General features: G+C 32.7%; 4 protein-coding genes and 2 long non-coding RNA genes across 11 annotated transcripts; 2 read left to right on the forward strand and 4 right to left on the reverse strand.

The window, feature by feature from the left end:
• Positions 1-8,131: 8,131 nt before the first annotated feature.
• Positions 8,132-8,799, reverse strand: LOC117608621 (uncharacterized). 2 transcript variants are annotated; one of them, XR_004582386.2, is made up of 3 exons: positions 8,609-8,799; positions 8,426-8,515; positions 8,132-8,356 (listed from the first exon to the last, which is right to left on the reverse strand). It is a non-coding gene; the product is annotated as an uncharacterized LOC117608621 (long non-coding RNA). The 2 variants fall into 2 exon arrangements; XR_013062922.1 differs by having other exon boundaries at positions 8,426-8,553.
• Positions 8,800-8,894: 95 nt separating this feature from the next.
• Positions 8,895-13,079, forward strand: Reps (RALBP1 associated Eps domain containing). Of its 4 annotated transcripts, none has more exons than XM_034333987.2 (5): positions 8,895-9,356; positions 9,703-10,981; positions 11,071-11,135; positions 11,454-11,556; positions 11,640-13,079. In XM_034333987.2, exons 1-5 carry the CDS (start codon positions 9,183-9,185, stop codon positions 11,822-11,824), a joined length of 1,806 nt encoding a protein of 601 aa, XP_034189878.1. In that variant the 5' UTR covers positions 8,895-9,182; the 3' UTR covers positions 11,825-13,079. The 4 variants fall into 4 exon arrangements, with proteins under 4 accessions (XP_034189878.1, XP_034189877.1, XP_034189879.1 ...); XM_034333986.2 differs by having other exon boundaries at positions 8,897-9,356; positions 11,349-11,556; XM_034333988.2 differs by having other exon boundaries at positions 9,318-9,459; positions 11,349-11,556.
• On the reverse strand, positions 13,016-16,050 carry LOC117608616 (glyceraldehyde-3-phosphate dehydrogenase). Its single transcript, XM_034334011.2, has 5 exons — positions 15,931-16,050; positions 14,590-14,692; positions 14,287-14,526; positions 13,955-14,209; positions 13,016-13,875 (listed from the first exon to the last, which is right to left on the reverse strand). The coding sequence occupies exons 2-5, from the start codon at positions 14,665-14,667 to the stop codon at positions 13,447-13,449; spliced, it is 1,002 nt and encodes a 333-aa protein (XP_034189902.2). The 5' UTR covers positions 14,668-14,692; positions 15,931-16,050; the 3' UTR covers positions 13,016-13,446.
• Positions 15,990-18,129, reverse strand: LOC117608615 (glyceraldehyde-3-phosphate dehydrogenase). Its single transcript, XM_034334010.2, has 8 exons — positions 17,742-18,129; positions 17,545-17,668; positions 17,361-17,476; positions 17,021-17,284; positions 16,786-16,946; positions 16,528-16,722; positions 16,316-16,447; positions 15,990-16,128 (listed from the first exon to the last, which is right to left on the reverse strand). Exons 1-7 carry the CDS (start codon positions 17,817-17,819, stop codon positions 16,327-16,329), a joined length of 1,059 nt encoding a protein of 352 aa, XP_034189901.2. The 5' UTR covers positions 17,820-18,129; the 3' UTR covers positions 15,990-16,128; positions 16,316-16,326.
• Positions 18,130-18,138: 9 nt separating this feature from the next.
• LOC117608620 (uncharacterized) lies at positions 18,139-18,708 on the forward strand. Its single transcript, XR_004582385.2, has 3 exons — positions 18,139-18,304; positions 18,375-18,518; positions 18,604-18,708. It is a non-coding gene; the product is annotated as an uncharacterized LOC117608620 (long non-coding RNA).
• A 450-nt stretch (positions 18,709-19,158) lies between these two features.
• Positions 19,159-22,616, reverse strand: LOC117608672 (Type III alcohol dehydrogenase). 2 transcript variants are annotated; one of them, XM_034334130.2, is made up of 8 exons: positions 22,370-22,616; positions 22,073-22,181; positions 21,445-21,708; positions 21,112-21,344; positions 20,777-21,010; positions 20,524-20,686; positions 20,188-20,469; positions 19,160-19,882 (listed from the first exon to the last, which is right to left on the reverse strand). In XM_034334130.2, exons 1-8 carry the CDS (start codon positions 22,420-22,422, stop codon positions 19,799-19,801), a joined length of 1,422 nt encoding a protein of 473 aa, XP_034190021.2. In that variant the 5' UTR covers positions 22,423-22,616; the 3' UTR covers positions 19,160-19,798. The 2 variants fall into 2 exon arrangements, with proteins under 2 accessions (XP_034190023.2, XP_034190021.2); XM_034334132.2 differs by lacking the exons at positions 22,073-22,181; positions 22,370-22,616 and adding an exon at positions 21,848-22,043 and having other exon boundaries at positions 19,159-19,882.
• Between the last annotated feature and the right edge of the window lie 148 nt (positions 22,617-22,764).

Genomic DNA, 22,764 nt, shown 5'->3' on the forward strand with positions numbered 1-22,764 from the left:
TACAATTTTCAAAAATAATAAGGCGGATATTACCTTAATACGAACAGGATTAGATACAATTTTCAAACATACTAAGACTCGTATTACCTTAATACCAGAATACTTCTTGAAACAAACTAAAAAGGATTAATTACCAAAATACGTCCTGAGATATTTCTCTGCAACAGAAACTTATTAATTGAATCCATATCAAAACAAAAAGTTTAATAGCTAGAAAGAAGATGCATTAGTACACACAAAATTTCACAAAAATCAGAGTCATTGTTAATGACTCATATTTCCAATAAAAAGAAGGAACATCAATTCAATTTCGGTACCAAAATAAAGAAAAAAAAAGATTTAGAAAAATATATCGTCACTCATTAAGTGATTTGATTTAAAAGGATTAATTGTTTATCATTTTATAGTATTTAACATTCGTTCATTTGTTAACAAACAGTACACGATATTTTAATTGAAACAACTATCTTTTACTGCAATATACGTACATACAGCCATGACTCTACTTGACTTTATTGCATTATATTATTCAATACACCTTTCAATGCAAATTTATTGTAAATGGAAAAACTGAAAAGAAAATCGCAAGAGGACTTTGCTTTTCAGGAAAAGAATTTGAAAATTTATAAAAGTAATTTAATTAGCTTCTCCGTAAGCATGAAACGAAACATCGCGATCAAAAATTAAAACTGAACAACTCGAACAACAATTATCCACTACTTTTGTTTAAATAAAGTAAAATAAAATTTTAATAAGCTATCTCGAATGAACAAATATTCCTTGAAATAAATTATCACCAATTATCAAAAAATAAAATGAATTTCCATTTTAAAAAAAACTTTGAATAAAGTTCTCTTTAAAACTTTATCATATCTAATAATATTCTGAAAAATTAAATTCATATATTATTTAACAGTATTTCCAATAACCGAATGCTCAAAATTTTCAAAATTAAAAAATGGGAAGAAAAAAGAATGGGGGCGTGGCAGTGGGAGGGATGGTACAGGGGAACCTGAAAAGAAAAGTTTGACTGCCCATAAGAGCAATCCCTAAGCAAACCCTATAAAACAAACCGAAATCACACGCAACACTAATTTTAAAATTGCAAACATTCTGAACTATGACAAAACATCGGCTGGCAACGAAGGGTTTCACGCCCCCTAGACTTACGCCAGACGCTACATACCACCCACCCCGCCTGGACGTCGTAACGCCAGGACAGGATGCACCCCTTCGCTAAGAGCGCTACCCGCCCGTCCAACACGTTGCATCCAACGGTGTCAGATTGACGGACGCCCATAGTATAGACAAAAGGACTACAGTTTAGAATATGGTAACATATTTTCATATGTTCCGTATTCTAAAACTGCGCCTGCAAAGGCCTAGTAATGCATGGGTATATCTCCCAGAGATGGTGTTCACGGTCTTATGCCGCGGAATCCTTGCCTAGCAATGGATTCCCACCGAATGTTAGTCATAGTTACTTCCACTAATTTAATAAATGCAAAAAAGTAAAAAATTTAATAACAATCGCGAATTCATTCGCAACACTAATTTCATTAATTATATAATATGTACAAAAGCGTACGCGTGAAGGCTGCTCCATTATGCGCAACGCTAAGCTGAAAAAAAGAAAAGAAGAAAAAACGCGAACTGTAACGCAACGCTACTCAAATCTACCGAATTTTGTAAGACGCAACACTAATCTAAAAAAGGGGTACAGCCAATCCAAGGCTGTACCACGGCAGCTGGTCCATATTTGCCTTATGGACCATGGCAACTCCACTGGATCGTTTTTGGGCATGTCTAATGCAAACCGCGAATATTCATTACCGCAACACTAATTAGCAGGGAACTCTATGAACTAATGCAAAGCAATCGCGTATTTATAAGTCGCAACACTGGGAAACAATCGCGCTAATGTCATTCGCAACGCTATCTTTAACAGACATGCAATTAAAATACAGAAAAGGGGATTCTCAAACCGTGAATTTTTTACTCGCAACACTAATTTCATTAATTATATAATATGTACAAAAGCGTACGCGTGAAGGCTGCTCCATTATACGCAACACTAAGCTGAAAAAAAGAAAAAAAGAGAAAACGCGAACTGTAACGCAACACTAGTAAAATCTACCGAATTTTGTAAGACGCAACACTAATCTAAAAAAGGGGTACAGCCAATCCAAGGCTGTATCACGGCAGCTGGTCCATAGTTGCCTTATGGACCATGGCAACTCCACTGGATCGTTTTTGGGCATTTCATCATATATCGCAACTCTAATGCAAAACGCGAATATTCATTACTGCAACACTAATTAGCAGGGAACTCTATAAACTAATGCAAAGCAACCGCGTATTTATAAGTCGCAACACTGGGAAACAATCGCGCTAATATCATTCGCAACGCTATCTTTAATAGACATGCAATTAAAATGCAAAAAAGGGGGATTCTCAAACCGTGAATTTTTTACTCGCAACACTAAAGCAATCAACATTAAAAAGCAAAACTTTCAAAAATCTTAAAGCAATTAACATAGAAAAGTTAAATTCTATTTTAAAGCAATGCAAGAAAGAAACGCGATACTTAAAGTTCGCAACACTAAATGAAAATCGCGATAATCATGCACACGCAACATTAAATTGAACCGTGATCGATATTCATTCGCAACACTAAATTGAACCGTGGTCAATATTCGCAACACTAAATTGAAAACGCGATTTGCCCAAAATCATGGGGGTCACGGGCCCCCTCTTGTCCTGAAATTACAAAACTACAACTACAGGCGAGCACAGTGACAAAGTAGTAACGATAATGATTTCCCATCCTTTTTTCCAAAAGGATGCAAAATCATTAGTAGTTCCCCTCTTGAAAGACAGTTTGTCGGGGCGCTTCGGCATATAGCCTTTTCTTTCTTCGGGCGGTCCACCCACCTGAAACTTATATCTAAAGCTCGAGACTTGCAAATTCGCAAAACAAAAAAAAAGCAATCAACAAAAAAGAAAAATCGCGAAACTCTAATTGACACGTGGACGAAAAAGGACTTTATATAAATCGTTGTTCGTGCACACGTGCCGTGCTCGAGCAGAACTTGTGCGACTTATGAAGTCGCGAAAAATTTGAAAAATTGTACAGATAGAATCGAAGGCGAACGACATACTCCGTTCGTATCGATAGTATCGTCAATTCTTCAAATATATTCCAGATACAGGTTGATCACGCGAAATCGCGCCTACCCGACCAAGAGACTGTGACAACCTGTCCCGGCCCTACCTACTTACAATCTATCACACACACCAGAAGGTATACTACCTACCTACCTAACGCTATATTTAAAAAGGGCAAAATCACATTCTCACAAAAATTCATTCCACGACCCCCGTACACTCCACCCGGGCGCAAAAGCCTAAACTAGAGAGAACGTCCCGGGACGCCTCCGTCACCCGAGTTTCATCTCACATCACACTCTACGGTACGTACCATTTTTCACTGAAATCGTCTGGCAAGGCTAGCAATCATTGCGTATAATGATAATTAAAAAATTTAATTAACTGCTTTGGTATAGAATATTTCATAATAATGGTAATAATCTTGGTAATAGTAATGGCAATATAGTAACAGTAATGGTAATAATATTTGGTTTGTACTTTCATCGTACATCTTGTTGAATAAAATATTATTTCAAATTAAAAGTTAAATGAAAAAGTTATTAAACCGACGCAATTCCACAGCCTAAAAACACACACACCATATGTGGAGATTACGTCGTGCACGATATACTAACACAATGCCAGCCGCTTATTAATTATTATTCTTATGAACTAGGTCATCGTGCCCATTGCCTCTACCCATCCAAGTAGCACCTGGGCACGTGAATGGGCTTTGGCAATAAACACGGAAGGGGTTAAACCTGAAAATCCTGATCTAGAAACATGATTAGTACACAAACATCTAACGGGCTAATATTTCACTATTTTAATAAAAGTGACTCGACTTTGTAAATATAAAGCTTTAATAACAAATACAGAAAAGTATAATAGAGCAACTATGACGCAAACATGGTGCACTGCTAATATCAGCTGGCAACGAAGGGTCTCACGCCCCCTAGACTTGCGCCAGACGCTACATACCACCCACCCCGCCTGGACGTCGTAACGCCAGGACAGGATGCACCCCTTCGCTAAGAGCGCTACCCGCCCGTCCAACACGTTGCATCCAACGGTGTCAGATTGACGGACGCCCATAGTATAGACAAAAGGACTACAGTTTAGAATATGGTAACATATTTTCATATGTTCCGTATTCTAAAGCTGCGCCTGCAAAGGCCTAGTAATGCATGGGTATATCTCCCAGAGATGGTGTTCACGGTCTTATGCCGCGGAATCCTTGTAACTAATTTGATTAATTAAATAATACATGGGATTGAAATTAAAAACCAAAAGGATTCCCACCGAATACTAGTCAGTGCATCGTCATATTTACTCTCGCGTCGGAAATTTCTCGCAACACTAATTTAATAAAGGCAAAACTCTAATAAAAAGGAATTTAATGTCAAAATTGAATTTGATATTTTATTAAAAGCAAAATGACTGATTAAGAATTCTTTGCAATGAAAAAAGGATTTATTATGAAAATTAAAATAATTAAAACATCCTCGGGCGACTCCCTCCTCAGAGTAACTTTTCAAGAATACGCAAAATGTGTTGAAATAGATCACTCTGACTTGGAAATCTACCCGTCACGAATTGTCTTCTTGCACATAAATTGTTCAATTTTTTATGAACGTGTAAATAAGCTAAATTTCGATTTAGAATGAATGAGATTTTACTACTTGTAAAAAATTCTCAAACTATATTTGAATTTACAATGTACAAAATGTAACTAAATTTAAGAGTAAAGGAATCATTAATATGTATCTCCAGTATACATATTATATTACCAATATTATATCAATTTGAATCTTTGCAATAACTAAATCAGACGGTGTCTGACTTCTTCGTTAAAGAAAAAATAAAGAAAATTCTTTCTATATTAAAATACTTCATATTCCACATTTTATTATAAAATTGTATCATTTAAAAGTATTCATATATTTCATAAATATCTATTGGAATATGTGGAATTGAAATGATATTAAAACGCGGAGTGCAAGAAGACCTAGCCTAAGTTAAATGAAATGAAACACAATAAAAATGTTACTACTCATGGGTATGTATAATCATACCCATGGTCACTATGCTCGTCAACCACGTATACAACCAGTAACCCGTGTCGATTCGGACCATTCGTCCTACGACATGAATGGGCACTGGAGGAACCATAAAACATGCGACTCACCGTTCGCAGATATACTCTTCTTCCGACAGTCAAACACCAGGTAGGAAGCTGCCTTGTAGGAGAAGACGGAAGTCGTGAAGAAATTCATCTGTAACAAAAAAAGAAGAATTACGGTTAATTTTGAAAATTATAAATTTTTATTCTAATAAAATTATATATGAAATTGAATTTTATAAAATATTAGCAATTAATAAGAAATCTCAATTATCAAGTGTTAAAATTGTAAATTATTCTATTTTAATAAAAAGCAATTAAGTGACGTACCAAGACGGAAGTCGTGAAGAAAGCCATCGGGATGTCCAGCAACTCGGCAAAATCAAAAAATTCATCTGTAACAAAACAAAAAAGAATTACGGTTAATTTTGCAAATTATCAGTTTTTATTCTAATAAAATTATATATAAGTTTCGATTTTATAAAGTATTAGCAGTTTAAAAAAAACTGTCAATTATCAAGTTTTGAAATTGTAAATTATTCTATTTTAATTAAAAGCAATTGAATAAAGTAATAAGATACTTACACTCTTTCCTTGCGGAGCATCGCCCAAGACTCCTCTTCAGTGGTGCACTAACTCTAATACCGGATATATCGAACAATTAAAAAAAAAAATTAAAAATAAAAATATAGATATAAAGTACTAGTAACGCGACCGTGAATAATTTTCGGCGAACAATTGTAGACTCTACTTTCGCGATGGAAAAAAGTAAATCAGAGCCGCGATGCTCTAGAAAATATTTTATATTACGCAGCAAACACTGACTCTACTTTCGCGTGATTCCTAATTGTATAAACGCAACTCTATTCAGGGCCAGTTCACCCTTGACAAAATCAAAACATTGAAAGTATGTACGTACAAACACTGACTCTACCGACCGCCTTGCGCGCGGCCACAACAATTCCTGGAAGAAAAGATTAGCATGGAGGTTGGGGATGGGTGGAAATATGTATACAAAAACAACATTCTTTCTATTGAGTGTTGGTTAGGGAAATACTGTTGTATGGTTATTAATGACTTGTAAATGAAAATATCTGTGTTCGTAAAATATCTTCAACGAACACAAATGTTGTTAAAACTGAATATTGATCCTAGATTGAAATGAAATGTTTTAAATAACTGCTGGTAATTATTTCAATGAATATTACATCGATAGAAAATCATTTTGTAATAAAGATAATAGACTATTCTATTAAAGTAGAGGATTTCCGTTGTTAAGGTTCTAAGCATACCAAAAATTGTTAAAGATTCTATTAGGTCCTGATTTATAAATTATCTAAATTCTTTTCAATAAATGAAGTCCGAAAATTAATTATGCTTAAACAGCATGTGATTTATTAACGTGATTCTATTTCAATTTAAATTTGCACCGAAAACTGTATATTATAATATAATTACTATGATTTAACAAAAACAAATTGTTTAAAATAATGAAAATTAAATTAATAATTGCAGAAGAGAAACAATCGACTGCAGTAAAATACAAATTGTTTCAATTTTATTCTAATTTAAAACACATGTATTAAATTACTGCACGAAATTATTTAATAAAATGAAAAATTAATGATCCCTTTTGTATTAATCGATAAAAAAAAATTCCTCTAATCTTCTTTTCCTTGACCTTAGTACCAATTAATTATTAAAAATGCTTACAACGACTCAACAAAAAAAGTGATAATAAATATTAACAATTGATTACAATAAATCAAAATGTTACCAATTCTTTATGAAATTGTTGCAAACCAATATCAAGTGTCATGACGATGTTTCAATACCAACCAAATATCTGTAACAAATAAGAAATACAAATTTATGTAATTAAAATTTAAACAACAGCAATATAATTATGATTAACAAACGATCGAACTTTATAATTTATGCAAAATATTTGAATAGATATGCTGTGCGTACCTATTATCTACTACCGGCACGTAAGAAAGGACGTTCTCAACACGTCTTATCACCACGACGTCGCGAGACAAATGGCGAGACCTTCCTACCCCTCGAAGACCAATCGGTAACATTCGGCATTGTTCGGCCGATACCGAAGCAGGTAGACGAACAGATCTTGTAATATTACGATGCTCAAGGAAAGAGGTTATTGAACTGCCTTATTAAAATCGACACGTGGTTGTAAGTTTTAACAATTCAAAACAGTAAATCATGGGAAACAGTAGCAAACACATTCAATAATGTTTAAGAAATTAACGAAATAAAAGGGAAAGTAATTCAGATTCTGCTGTTCCAGTCTCATTGTGAATTCGCGACAAGAACAAGAATTTTCAACTCACGTATTTTTGAACAAACAGCCGAATTAATGTAAAAAATCAAGAATCTAGACTTCCCTTCGACGTTTCTTTCTGCTTTTTGTACTTCCAACACCCAAAAGGCAATTTAATTTAATATTTGAAGATGATTTAAGCTTACCTGTTGCAGTCGCGTGCAAAACCGTCGAAGCTTCGAGGGGGGAATGCAGTACTACGCCACACTCTGTTCACTAACCGTCCAACCGACGAATCTGATTGGTCGAAATGGGAGGACGCCATAATGGATGACCAATCAGAGCCGTTGGTAGAAACTTCGAATTGCTTCGAAACTTTAACACTAATATAAAGCTTCGTTGAAAATTATCGACGCCATATTGAAATAAAGTCAAAATTACTTTTTTTCAACTTAAAGCACCAAAATATAGGAAAAAAAGTAGAAAAAACATGTTATTAGAAGTACTTAAAAAATTATCGACATAAAACCAGAGTGAATGAGAAAAATAATATTTTAATTCATATCTATACCGGCAAAATAGTCAAAAACTAAGAAATCAGTTTACAACAATAAATTGTAGAAAAAATGTATTGAAAACATAAAAAGATGTAATAATATTCAAGAAATTATTGATATAAAAGAAAAGTAATTCAGCTGCTGTTTCACCTTAAGCTTCTCTGTAGACCACGTGGAATTGATGTCAGAAAACATGAATCTTGACTTCTCTTCAAATTTACCTTCTGTTTTTCGTACTTCTGGTACCTAATACACAGTTTAATGTAATATTTTAATACAATTTGATCTCACTTTGTTACAGACGCGTGCACTCACCTCTTAGTTGCGGAAGGAAGTGACGTAATGAGTCAGACATGCACACATCATCGATAACGCCGATTCTGATTGGGCGAAATGGGAAGACGACTGCCATTGGTGGAAATTTAAAGTTGTATAATTCAGAACTAATATAGAAATAAATATTTAAATAAATATAGAAGAAAAAACTAAATAATCTACCTTGTCAGCTTCGTTACAACACGCCTCTTGTTTTAAGTTTTAGTTATTTATAGAAGTCCATGGGTTCTTGTATATGCTAAAGTGGATGTCGATGGATTCTTGAATACGCTAATATGGATGTTTTTTATAGATTTCCACTCTTTTGCAAGAGTTAGCTGCATGGCGCAGCACCATACCTGATGCAAACAAAACTCCGAATGTAAGCACCCTTTGTTCTTCTCTGGTTGAGTTATGCAGGTAGTTTACATATATAGGTTATAGTAATGTCAAAACCAAGAGAACAGAAAGATGGCGGTCAAGCGGTAATTTCGCTATGTTCCGGCGCATGTAATCTTTTAATGCTGTGTCTCGTATTCTCAAGAGATTCTTCGAAATCATATCGTGCGATGTGACCACAGTGATCACGGCTATCCTGTAAAGTAGTAGACCGTGTCAAGAACGGAAGAACAACGAAGAAGGAGAAAAAGAGAAAGAGAGAGAGCGAGAGGAAGAGACTACAGAAAAGAGAACGGACCCAGTTTATACGTAACGAGTATAGAAGCGGTTCATTGCTCTGCTCCGAGTTGTCGCCAAGATGGATTGGGACTCAATCACGATGGCGAGCCTTCATTTAACAATGACCGAACATCAGTATTACGAAGACATTTTCAGTTATTGCTGTGAACATCCTGACAGCGATAATGTGCCGGTGATCAAAGTTGCTGAGCTACTGCGTTCCGCTAATTTACCAGGAGCTGTCACGATGGAGGTAAATTACGTCTATTCTTTACATGTAGTATGTCAGCTGTTGGTTTTCTGTCACACTTCTGATCAAAATATCGAAACCGTACAGTGTCTTTAATTGCATCAAGGTGAGTATTTAATGTGTCATAACACACTACGAAATCGGTAAATTGTAAATGTTGGTGAAGGTTAGAATTAAATAAAAATTATAAGTGAAGGTAATTATTTTTAATAAATGTAATAATTAAGAAAAGTAAATGATGTTTAATATTCATTAGTTGTTATCTGAATAATGCAGACACTGATATCTTGTTAATTATCAATGTACATTTAAAACAGAGATACATGGAATAAATTTGTATTATTTGCAGATATTGGATATATGTTTTGGGGCTGAAGCAGCATACATTGGCACTCATCTTGGAAGAAAACAGTTCTATGCACTACTGAAACTTGTAGCAGCTCATCAAGCAGGGCTTAGCATTCATAAAGACATTATTACTATGCCTTTGGATATAATAACTTTGCCAAGATTTACTTGGCCAATGTCGGGAGATAAAGATAGTAGAAAAAATTCTGATTCTAACAATGCTATGAAAAGTAGACATCATGCTCCTGAAAGCACTACAGAAAGTGAAAGCGAAGCAGAGTCTCCAAGAGAAACTGGTGCTAGTACAGATTCACCAACACCAACAAATAGTGTCACACAGGAAAGGAATAGCGATATACATGGTGAAACAATATTAGACTCTGTATCTAGTGGTTGGCAAGGATTATTAGTATCAGAAGAACAGAGGCAGTTATTAGGAACTGAAGAAGAAAGTTCAGAACGTCACAGCAGTGATGAAGGTGAAGGAGATGGTGATGGCTCAGGATTTCCACCAGAAGAAGTGTGGATAATTAGTGACGAACAACGTGAATATTATGCAGCTCAGTTTGCACAACTACAACTTGATCCTGAGGGGCTGTTGCATGGTCCCATAGCAAGGACATTCTTTGAAAAGTCTGGACTTCCTTTAGGAGAACTTAGTCGCATTTGGCAGCTAGCAGATATAACTAGAGATGGAGCATTAAGTTTACAAGAATTTTTTGTGGCTATGCATCTTGTTGTGTTACGAAGGAATCATGTGCCTCTACCTGATGTATTACCTCCACCTTTATTAATTCCTTTGCTCAAGCAAAAAACTGGTCCACCAACTATTCCAGCAACTACAACTACTCAAAAGACTCCACCTAATTCCACCAGTACTCAGGAGAAAAATAAAGAATGGACAAAATTTGTTGACTCTCCAACTGGAACTAGTAGTTCTCTTACTAGTCCAGGTCTACAATTAGTAAATTTCGATTTTCAAAAGTCCGCCGTCGAAAAAGATCCTAAAATTCTGCATCCTGTACCGTTACGCTTAACACCCGAAGCAGCGATTCTTGCTTCCGGAGCAAATGGTAACAATACCAACTGCACTACATTGGGAGATGATGATCTCCAACGCACTGCAAGTACATTGGTGCAACGACCTCTTATTAAAAAACCACCTCCACCTCCTGAAGAAGCTATTATTGTAACTCCAAAGAAGGAACCACCGCCTCCACCACCACCCAGACCATATAGAACACATGCAAGAAGTTCTAGTCTTGATCTTAATAAATTAGGTATATGTTGCTACCAATACTCTGCGATACTTTTCATCTGTGGCTGTGAAAGCAAAGTTTTACGCTTCAAACTGTGCGCGTTCTTGTAGGGAAAAATGGTCAAAGTTTCCTTGGAGCACCTCCACTAGTTCCACCAAGAATCTCTCCGGGAATCGTAAGTATTCTTACTCTTCGATTATCAAATGATGAAACTAAAATTATTAATGACCAGTCCTACATTTAATTAAGCTGCTTCTTATGGATCTATACAGTAGATACTGCATTATATTACACATATTACGAATTGTATATTTTTCATTCGGAAAGTAAACGAACGTAGGCAAAATTATTGCTTTAAAGAAAATTTTGTCACATATCTCTACTACAGACTTCACCTCGAAAATTGGTTGGTCAAAAAAGTGAGGGAGAAGGACAAAAAACTTTAAACGAAAATCAGAGTTTTATTGCTGATTTTTCTCACTTTTCTCCAAAGAGCGAACTACCTGAAAATCTACCTTTGGAAACAGTACCCCCCCAATCACAGCAATTTACCGGTGTCTGTGGTGCATTTCATATTTATAGAAAACCCAGTCCAAGTAAGTTTTTTATTCTAATTATATTTAATTATCAAGAAATTTCCTACGAATCAATAAAAATTCATCTATTGTTTGTCTTGCAGAGCGGGAAGGAGGAGAAGAAGACACACCTAAAGATGAGTTAGAGGAATCAAAAAAATTAACATTGCAAGAATTACGAGAAAAAAACGCTGAACTCCGATTAGTCTGTGAAGAATTAACACGAGAATTAGCTAGCGCACTCCAAGAACGTATAAACCTACGTGCAAAACTTTTACTCTTAACATGATGTAATTTGTTAATATTTGTAAAAGTTCCAAACTGTGAATTACCGATTTCTCCTGAATTCATTATAAAATCGAGTATTTCATATGTCGTACTAGTCTAGTTTTCTTTTTGCGATAAAGTTTCGTATATTCGTAATAATTAGAGTAACCAAATGTTAACATTACAAAACAGATAATCATTTTTAAAAAAGTTTCTATTTTTTATGCATAGTATTGTTCTAAATTGCTAAAAAGTAGTTCTTTATATACTGAAAAAAAATCTTTTAAAACGTTGAACATTTACATCGAGCAATAGTCAAAGCTTGATGATTATTGTACACTGCAAAACTATAGAAAGATACTATTAAAAATGAGTGATAGATGTTTATTGTTTACGAAGACAAAATAAAACTGTATTTTCGTATCGCTGTACAATCAAATTTTTCAGAGCATGGCATATAGAGCAAATCGATATTCCTGAAAAAGAAACTGTTATAAAATGTATTTTATTTCGTGATATAATTGTACATAGCTAATAGAATTAGAACAAGGAATGAGATAAAATGAAATCTGCTGAAGCAGAATATTTAAAGACTTCTCAAATTGTTAATAACTTGACTTGATTAATGTATTGTTCTAATTGGACTTCAGTTTGGTTATTGTTCGATTATAAAGAATATTATTTCACACCATATTATGAAGTATCTATTATATTCCTTATACAAATTACACGAATATATTACTGATAAAATCCCTTTGAGAGTGGTTTGAATTTATCATTATGACTTAATTGTTGTTGAGAACCGTTAAATAACGTAATTCCTCGTGCCATACAATACGATATTTTAATATTACAGCCACTACTGATTGCTAGAAACTATCCTGTTGTTATTGAAACTATTTAGAAATATTTTGATCAACAATCATGAAAAGGTCTTTTTGTATGTGTATAGAAAATTCTGTAAAGATAGCGTGTAAAAAGTATATAAAAGTTAACTGTTATTTTACTCATTCCTTTTGTCCATATAATTCTGTAAAAATGTAACGATATATGCAAACAATTAACTGAAGAATCGAATAAAGCATTCTCTTAGTTTCATAACAATTTTTATTGATGTCAATGTATGAATGGTACATAATATTAATGTTACAGAAACAAACCCCAAGTATTTTGAGGTCTCTGTTGTGAAGGTTGAATGAATGAACAATAGAAATCAATTAAATGTAACATTGTACTTAGCTAATACAACATGAGAATATAATAATTTATGTTACATACACGACTATGTAACTTTTCACGCATACACGTTATTACTTGCATTTATATTTCTTGTTTTTCATCATTTACGAATACATTTAAAAATTAAAAACAAAAATCTTGAATTAAGCGATAATAACAAAGCCTGCTGTTTTGTACTTGTTTGGACGATAAACGTCTAATCCAATACTAACTGTAATTCTACTGTGCGAGAGAAAACGTACGCTGGAGTACCCTCAAATTTCATATTTTTCAGTTTTTGGAAATGCTACCAGCTAAACATAACGTTATTTAATCTGAAATCCATACAACGATATGTTTTATATGATAGATCACTATCACACAGAAACATTTACGAAAGTATTACATAAGAACGTACGTAAAACTTTAGTTGTCTTTCGTTTGAATATACTTAATCAGATCAATCACGCGGTTGGAGTAACCATATTCGTTATCGTACCACGAAATTAATTTAACGAAAGTATCGTTCAAAGGTATGCCAGCTTTAGCATCGAAAATACTGGAGTGGCTGTCACCAATAAAATCAGAGGACACTACATCATCTTCGGTATATTCTAGAATTCCTTTCATAGGTCCTTGGGCAGCTTCCTTTATTTTAGCTTTAATAGCATCATAGTTTGCTGGTTTGGCAAGTCTGACCGTTAAGTCAACCACCGATACATTATGTACCGGTACACGGAATGCCATACCAGTTAATTTTCCATTAAGAGCTGGAATGACTTTACCAACAGCTTTAGCTGCTCCAGTTGCGGCGGGGATAATGTTTTGGGCAGCACCACGACCGTCTCTCCATAACTATAAATGAAACAAAATTACATATAACAAAATTGAAAATTATGACACAAGAGGTAATAACATTAAAACAAGTATATACTTTTCCAGAAGGTCCATCCACAGTTTTTTGAGTGGCAGTGATAGCATGTACAGTGGTCATAAGACCTTCAACGATTTCAAAGTTATCATGAACAACTTTAGCAAGAGGAGCTAAACAGTTGGTGGTGCAAGAAGCATTGGAGATTACTTTATAGGATGGGTCATAAGCATCCAGGTTAACACCAACAACAAACATTGGTGCATCAGCAGATGGTGCAGAGATGATAACCTTCTTAGCACCACCTTCCAAATGGGCCTGTAAAAACAATATAAATATTTTATATATGTAATATACCCTTAAATTTGTTTACATCTACATAAATTTCTACATACAGAGGCCTTTTCTATGGTAGTAAAGACACCAGTGGATTCCACAACATATTCAGCTCCTGCCTTGCCCCATGGAATAGCTTTTGGTTCGCGTTCACTGAACACAGCAATTTTATTACCATTTACAACTATGCAACCATTTTCAGCCTTGACTTCTCCCTTGAATCTACCATGGGTAGAATCATATTTGAACATGTATACCATGTAGTCCAAACCAATGAAGGGATCATTGATGGCAACAACCTATTAAAATTATATATGGAAATATGGAAAAGGAAACTGTATTAAACAAATTATGTAACATACCTGAGCACCGTGTTCAAGGGAAGCTCTAAGTACAAGGCGGCCAATACGGCCGAATCCGTTAATTCCAATTTTACTCATCTCGTCCTCGTCGTCTTCTGTGCAACTAGAAAATGAACGACATAATTGTCGATAACATGTTCTGAGTTCAGTAAATATCCTTTGACGTTTAAAAATTAATTTTTGGGTCATATAAGCAAATAAAATCGATCTCATTATGAACGAATTAACCTCAAACGACGTTTAAGTTATATAGCTTTTATTTTATAATTCGAATTTTGTTATTATAATGTAATCGTAAAATTATTTTTTATTTTCTCGGCATCAAAAATATTAAATTAATACATAATTTTAATAATCCATTTACAAATTGAATCTGTTACTATTCCGCTCGTGTTTTGTTGCAATTATCGCATTACATAGAAAATTGAGATAAAAAATGACAATTTAATATTAAATAATTTTATTATCTGCTGACATTAAAAATTACTGTAATACATTCGAGTCATTAAATCATAATATTATCTAGAAATTAAACAGTTCGCTATAGTTGAAATATTTTTATTATATATAGACCTCGTGCAAACTTAAAGGTCAATCAAGGTCAAAAAAATCTCACTGTTTCCCTTCCATCTTGTTCTTGAAAATAAACGTGACCTTTTACATGACATACGTATATACGTATATATGTATATAAGTACATGGTTAATAGGTTACAATTAGTAACTTTTTGTTCAATATTCAATATGATTTTTAATCATATTTAAATAAAATGATGTAACATTTGATTAACGAACCCAAAGATTTGGCATTCAAATTTTAACAATCATTGAAGCTTAAACTTTATGATTTTTCTTGATTGATTCATAATTAAATCTAAATTAATAAACTTTTCTAGTAATCTCAACGTACTAATGATAACATGATCATAATTAACCAATAGAAACTCTACATATCTTATACGATATGTTAGACAAGTCCTTTTAAAATAAAATGCCGAGTGACTTCTAGGAACAATAACCTCGAGTATACATATATATATACGTAGAAATTATTTAGCACACTGTTACTAAAACATCTTTAGTTTCGTAGCTTATTATAGACGAATTATTGCAATAAAGTACTTTTAATGACGTCATATTAGCCGGTATGAACACGTAGATAGATGCTACATAATTCTGGATATAGGAACAGAATAATTCTCAGTTGTTCTATTAGTAAATCCTGACATGGAAATTGATGATTGTAGTTTATTATGGGATACAACTAATAAGAAATAATGAAAAATCTGTTAATTCACTAGAAAGATTAACTAGATTAAAGTGAAAAATTTGGGATACTCACCTGTAAAATGATCCGTACGCAACCGTTACCACGAAAGCAGTGTCATTTGAAGGGCAGAAAACGTTAATATAACAGTCATCGGTTTAGGCGTATGCGCCGTAACCGTTTTTTGGTTTCGTACATCATCGGCCACACTCGGATCACGTGAATACAAAATTGTATTGGCGTATCCAACGGCCGCTCAATTTAAATGCTGATCTACATTGTTTGTTAAAAAACTGAATAAAATAATATTTACGCACATATATTTTGTAAATTTACTCTTTACTTTTCCAGAAGAAGAGGTATTAAGTGAAATAAAATCGATAGAAATCATAAAACTTATAGCAATAATTTCCTTTTATGTAAAATATTAAAAATATATAGTTTTATAATATATTCTTACTAATTAACAAATTATTCATCTTCGGTTTTTTCTACATTCTCTGAAGCTACTGGTACATCACCAGAATCGACTCGATGCATATATTTTATCAAATCCGTCACACGATGCGCATAACCATATTCATTGTCATACCTGTAAAATTCATATTTTAGACACTTAATTAGCATATATTGTTATATAGAAAAATATAATTTAAAATACACGTTAATTACCACGCAATAATTTTAATGAACGTGCTTGTTTGGGGAATCCCAGCTTTAGCGTCAAAAACGCATGAATAACACGTGTTATTAAAATCAGATGATACGCAATCCTCTTCTGTATATCCTAATATATCCTTTAATTCGTTTTCCGATGCTGATTTCATTGCTTCCTTTACTTCTTCATATGTCACTGGTGTGTTAACTCTAAAATTTAAAAATGGACTCTGTAGATAGATTAAAAGTAGATCCTATTAATATGTTTGTTACCTAAAGGTCATATCACATAAAGAAACATTCGAGATTGGTACCCTGAAAGCAATCGCCGAAATTTTTCCTTTAAGGTCAGGAATAATTTTGTCTAACGATTTAGCCGCACCTGAAGATGTTGGAATAATATTTTGAAGTGCACCCCTACCATTTCTCCATAGCTACCATACAAACGAATTACAGAATATTATTTTACAAAAAATATTGATAATGTTATATAATATTTAACAGCTACCTTTCCTTTTTCTATGGGACCATCTAAAGTTCTTTGCATTGATGTCAAAGCATGCACGCTGCTGATCATTACTTCAATAACTTCAAATTTATCGTGCATTACTTTAATAATGGGGGCTGCACAATTTGTCGTACAGGAGGCGGCTGATACTACTTTACTTCTCGACGACTCGTAACAAGTATGATTTACACCATAAACCATCATCGGTGCATCGATCGAGGGTGCGGTAATTACTACCCTTTTCGCTCCACCATCCATATGTAACTATAATCAGTTAAGTACAGTATAATTATTTTACAATCCCGGTGTTTAATTTCCAAGTTGTAAGGAAGTTTCTTACGCTTGCTTTTTCTATAGTATTGAATACTCCTGTAGCATCGATTACATACGTTACACCCGCACCTTTCCAATTTATTTTACATGGATGCTTTTCTTGGGACGTAGCGATTTTCTTATCTTCAAAACAATAAATTACAGTCTTTAAATATGTAGTTAACAAATTTTATTGGTATAAATGAACGTACCTGCAATAATAATATGTCCATCTTCGCATTCTAATTTTAAAGGATAAGCTCCATGAGTTGAATCGTATTTAAACAAATATATCATGTAATCAGTTGAAATATATGGATCGTTAATCAAGTTAACCTGATTGAGTAGAAGAAACAATTTATGTCTATTTTACATAAAACTATCTGTATTTTCAACAGTTCATCTTTACCGTTATATCCTTTTCTATGCAAGTACGTAAGCACATTCTACCTATTCTTCCGAATCCATTAATTCCTACAACAGCCATAACTTTGGGATAAAATTATTAACTAAATGTCAATAATATTACTTTAAAATATTTAAAAATTCTATATAGAATTTCAGTTGTTACGAACGTCAAGCAATCAATAGTGCGAATTTGCTTACAGAATTCAAAACTTCTAAAATGATCTTTTATAACATTAATTTGTATAGTTTCATAAGAAAATTAAACTGCGAAGTGGCTTCGAATCGTTTCAAATTATTTGAAATTTAACGTTGCTTATCCCTCAATGAATACATAGTCTGAATTCATAACATTATTTATTTATTGTTTTTGCAATCTTGAAGTGTCGAAGCCATTGTGAAACGCTAAGCAGTTTAATGCTGAGAATGAAAAACAGGCATCAACATTACTAGAACAGAGAATTAGAAGCAAATGATTAGTCTCACGTTTACGGTAAAGGAAGTCAGTTTGAAGGGATAGCAAAATGTCCCGTACCATCACTGCTATTACATTAAAGAGGCTCGACAGTAAGTAAATCACCATTTTTAATAATTTATATATATTTTATCAAACATTTATAGTGTTCGGTATTTGTAGAAAAGAAGTAAATAATTTTAATGTCATTAAGAACTTTTGATGATGCGTGATCCTAACAAATATAAATAATTTGCAAAATGAAACATATAATAAAATCTGGACGACATAGAAGATCGATGAAAATATATTTGTTACATATCTCAGGTAATTAATTTAAAAATATATAATAGTACACAATACGGTACAGTAAAACCAAAATTAATTGATTTTTATAATGTACGAATTTTAGAATAATTCTCTCTTCGGCCTGACAATGGATGTTCCTAAGTTGAAATTATTATACTATATTCATAATCTTTATTATGACAAACGAAACAGCGGGAAAAAAAAATAATAATTATGCGAAATAACAAAGTACCATGAAATTTCTTTTACATTCTATATTTAGTTAACGTGATTATTTAGAAAAATATTTGTAAGCGTCAAATATATCCATCATCAATGTTATCTTCTCTCAAATTAAAGAAAATTGTAATATAAATTCTTTTACAGTCGCAATCGATATCATTGAACATTTTTAATATTATTTATGTTTAAATACAATTAGAATAACAACTACCTAGATAATAAATGTGTTACGTAAATAATATCTATAAATTTCAATAATTTAATACCAATCCAGATGACTGCACAAATATTATTATTTCTATTACTTTGAGAGAAACATTGATAATGAATTTTATATACAATATTTTTCTAAAAATAATTACAAGATATAAAAATTAGTTTGTAAAAGAAAATGTACAAGTTTTATTTGGTCCTACATTTTTCGATGGCATTTATTTACGTTATCTATTTATATTTAAGTTCATTAAGTTTATAAATTTATATTAAATTTCATAGGAAGAATGTTCAAGAATTTATCAAATCTGCGTAATAATATCTGACTGCTTCAGATTAACTCATATCTGTAGCTTATCTTCGTTTTCGGTTGAAAAAAAATATTATTTTTTAATTAATGTGCGATGTATTTGGCGTAGGTTCGAATTGAATATTTTGATTGACGAAATCTAAAATTAACTGAAATTTATCTAACATTATTATAGAAAAAATGATTTCTTAATAATCAAGTACTAGACTGTAAGTCATCGATCACGGAGATCCTTTTCATCGTTGTAAACAACGATGAACGCTTTTTCAAGGATTTCTAATGAATAGATGACTTTGTAAATGCCGTACAAAATGCATGTAATATACTCTGGTTAATAATTAATTTGTGAATGTTTTAGATCTTTAATGTTTTATTTATAATTTTTAATCTACTAGTTCAAACATATAATCGTTTATGTAACTTCATTAGCATAGAGTAAAAGGAAAGTTAAAATTAAGAAAATTTTGACATAAAAGTTAAAACTATGAAAAATTAGCCCTTTATTTGTATCTAGTTATATCTAATACAGTAAGAAAGTATATACCATTTCTCCTTAGTAAATCGTAAATGAATTTTCAAATAATTGCGAAAGATCTTCTTTAGATTGTTCTCGTGGCGCTAATTTTGTAATACGATGCTGCAAACAATTAATTAATAAATTAGTAAATTTAAGATAGTAAAATGTATAACATATACGTATATAGTTATAAACGTATGATCATACGAAAATAAATATTGAATCAATAATTATAAAATATCTATTACAATATCACAATTGTAAATTCATCATGCATAAAAATATGTAATGTTAAACATATGGTGAATTTACTTAATTGTAATCATTCATGTATGGTGACCAATAAATCACTATTATAAACTTTCTTTGTGACCTATCATTTCTATCCGTTGTATATAAGTTACTAATAAATGGATATGTATTACCTGGGGTAACGTCCCTTCAACTAAGGTAGGAATGTCTTCCTTCTTGAATCCTAATGTGGTTAAACCATTTTCAATCTTCATTATTTGCATATACCCTCTTACAGTATCTGCTAATATCTTCCCAGCATCGCTTCTCTTTGCTTGATGAATATCAGCACCGAGTAATTCAGCAGCTTCCAAGTGTCTTTCGGCGCACGCATCTCCAGTGAATGAAAACACTGCGGGTGCTGATATGACAACTGAAAGACCATGCGGTACTATTGGATGATCCTTGCTGTAACCCTGAAATAAGCAATACATGAAACCTCTGTTTAATGGAATTTATGTTAAATTTACCTTAGGTTGAAAACTTCGTGCATTTCCACTAATAGGATAAGATAACGCATGGCAAAGATGAACTCCAGCATTACCAAATCCAACACCTGCCATAGTACTTGCAAGATGCATGTGACTTCTGGCTTCAAGATCATCTTGGTTGTATACTGCCCTTTGGAAATATCTATATAAAAAAGGGTACATACAAATATTATTTTTATACTCTTTTATTATGATCTGCGTTTTATTCTTAATAAAAAATACGCTTATTTACTTGCGCATTGTTTGAAGGGCATACTTCGACCACACATCACTGACAGGATTGCTACCTTGATAAGCTGGCCTAAGAATTGGGTTTGAAGGACAAGGTGTTCTTTCTGTGTATGGCAATGCAGTAAAAGATTCAAGAGCATGGCAAAGTACATCAAAACCAGAATAAGCACATACTCTTTCTGGCATGCTCAATGTGTGCTGTGGATCTATAAGACCCAAAGTAGGCCTCAGAGCTCTATTGCAATTAAAATTCTTAAAATACATAATAATCATAGGTAACTTGAGTAAAGTAGATTCATAAACTAAATCTAAAAGAAACTATGAAAAGCGACTTGCCTATTAGCAATACCAGTCTTGGCTTTAAGTGGTTGATAATCAAAAATAGAAACACCGGTTGTTTCCGACCCTGTACCGGATGTAGTAGGTACCGCTATTAATGGTTTTAATGGTACTACAATTGGCTTCCCTTTGCCAATGGGTGCATTCACGTAATCCAGGAAATCTGCTTGTGGATCACAACTATAAAGATTTGCCGCCTTACAGGTATCTATTACTGAACCTCCACCTACCTAATAAAAAAAAAACGTTTTTATAGTTTTATAGCATTGATTTCTGAATTGTAACATTTGAATGATTAGTTTAAAATCAATGAATTCTTTAGTGCCTCACCGCTATAAAAGTGTCGAAGTTGCCGCGTTTAGCAAACTCAATGGCATCCTTGAGACTTTGCTCTGTAGGCTCAACACGTACATTATCATAAACTGTAGCTTGAATACCATATTTAGTAAGACTATCCATAGCAGTTTTAACAGGTGGCAGATTCACAAGATTTGGATCTGTCATCAAGCAAACAGTTTTTGATCCAATATTTTGCATATCCATACCCAACTCTTTAGTAACACCAACACCATATCGTACTGTAGAACAGGCCATCTACAATTGACCAAAAATATTTTATCTTTTGCAAGATCTAATTTTTGCATTATGTTTTCCTTTTATTCAGTGTAATAAATTTTATTATAATTAAATGCTTATTCCTTAAAAATGTAATAATTGAAACATTGCTGATTACTTGTAAAACTGATGGAGATTAATGTATATAAGCTTTAGATTACTGTCTCAAGTTATCATGTTATAATACGCATAGTTAATTCAAAAACATTCATTATCTGAATAAGACTTTAGTGTTTCTTATATTTTGCAATCCTTATGACCTATGACATAATTGACCTCACTATGTAATATTATACTTTAAAAAGGTATTATATATATTTTTTTTAAACTTTAGAATGCATGCCTCAAATGCATATTCTTTTGTTGGTGTAGCATTTGTTACTGTACTGCAAGCTTTTGTTAATTCATGCATAGTTGTGCCTCCTGGATTTCCATGAGCTGGACATTTACACCTATAAAACAATATTCTTCATTAATAAAAATTGGTATTCATTGGAATTAAGTCAAATATTAATTATTAAATATACAGTATATGCCAATTTTGTCTAAATTATATAAAAGTTTTTCAATATTATATAAACATATTGAATATTACTACTCTTACTGATTCTATTAAAACTCATTATTATGATATACTCACGATTGAGAATAAATCATTTGCAATAGATCCAATATATGTTTTCTAGGAGCCATATTTTAAATAATTCCAAGTACAACTTTGAAACGAAGAACTAATTGAAATAATATATACAACTTTTCTTCGTTAATTTATTCCGCTTTGCACTGTACTGATCATTCGAATCAATTCGAATGCCCTCTCTTATCCATATATGTTGTAATATATACCAGTGGCTATAGAAAACATAAATCTTATAAAAATATATAATCTTGTAAAAATATTCAAATTCGATCTCAGCGCCATCTATACAAAACCGGCGGAAACTATTCAACAACTTACCACCTGCTCGATAAATTAGCAAATTAGCGATTGCCGACGGGTCGGTAAATATTCGAGTAGTTTCAGCCAATTTTGTA

This window comes from Osmia lignaria, chromosome 2, assembly GCF_051020975.1.
Source record: "Osmia lignaria lignaria isolate PbOS001 chromosome 2, iyOsmLign1, whole genome shotgun sequence".
Lineage (NCBI taxonomy): Eukaryota > Metazoa > Arthropoda > Insecta > Hymenoptera > Megachilidae > Osmia > Osmia lignaria.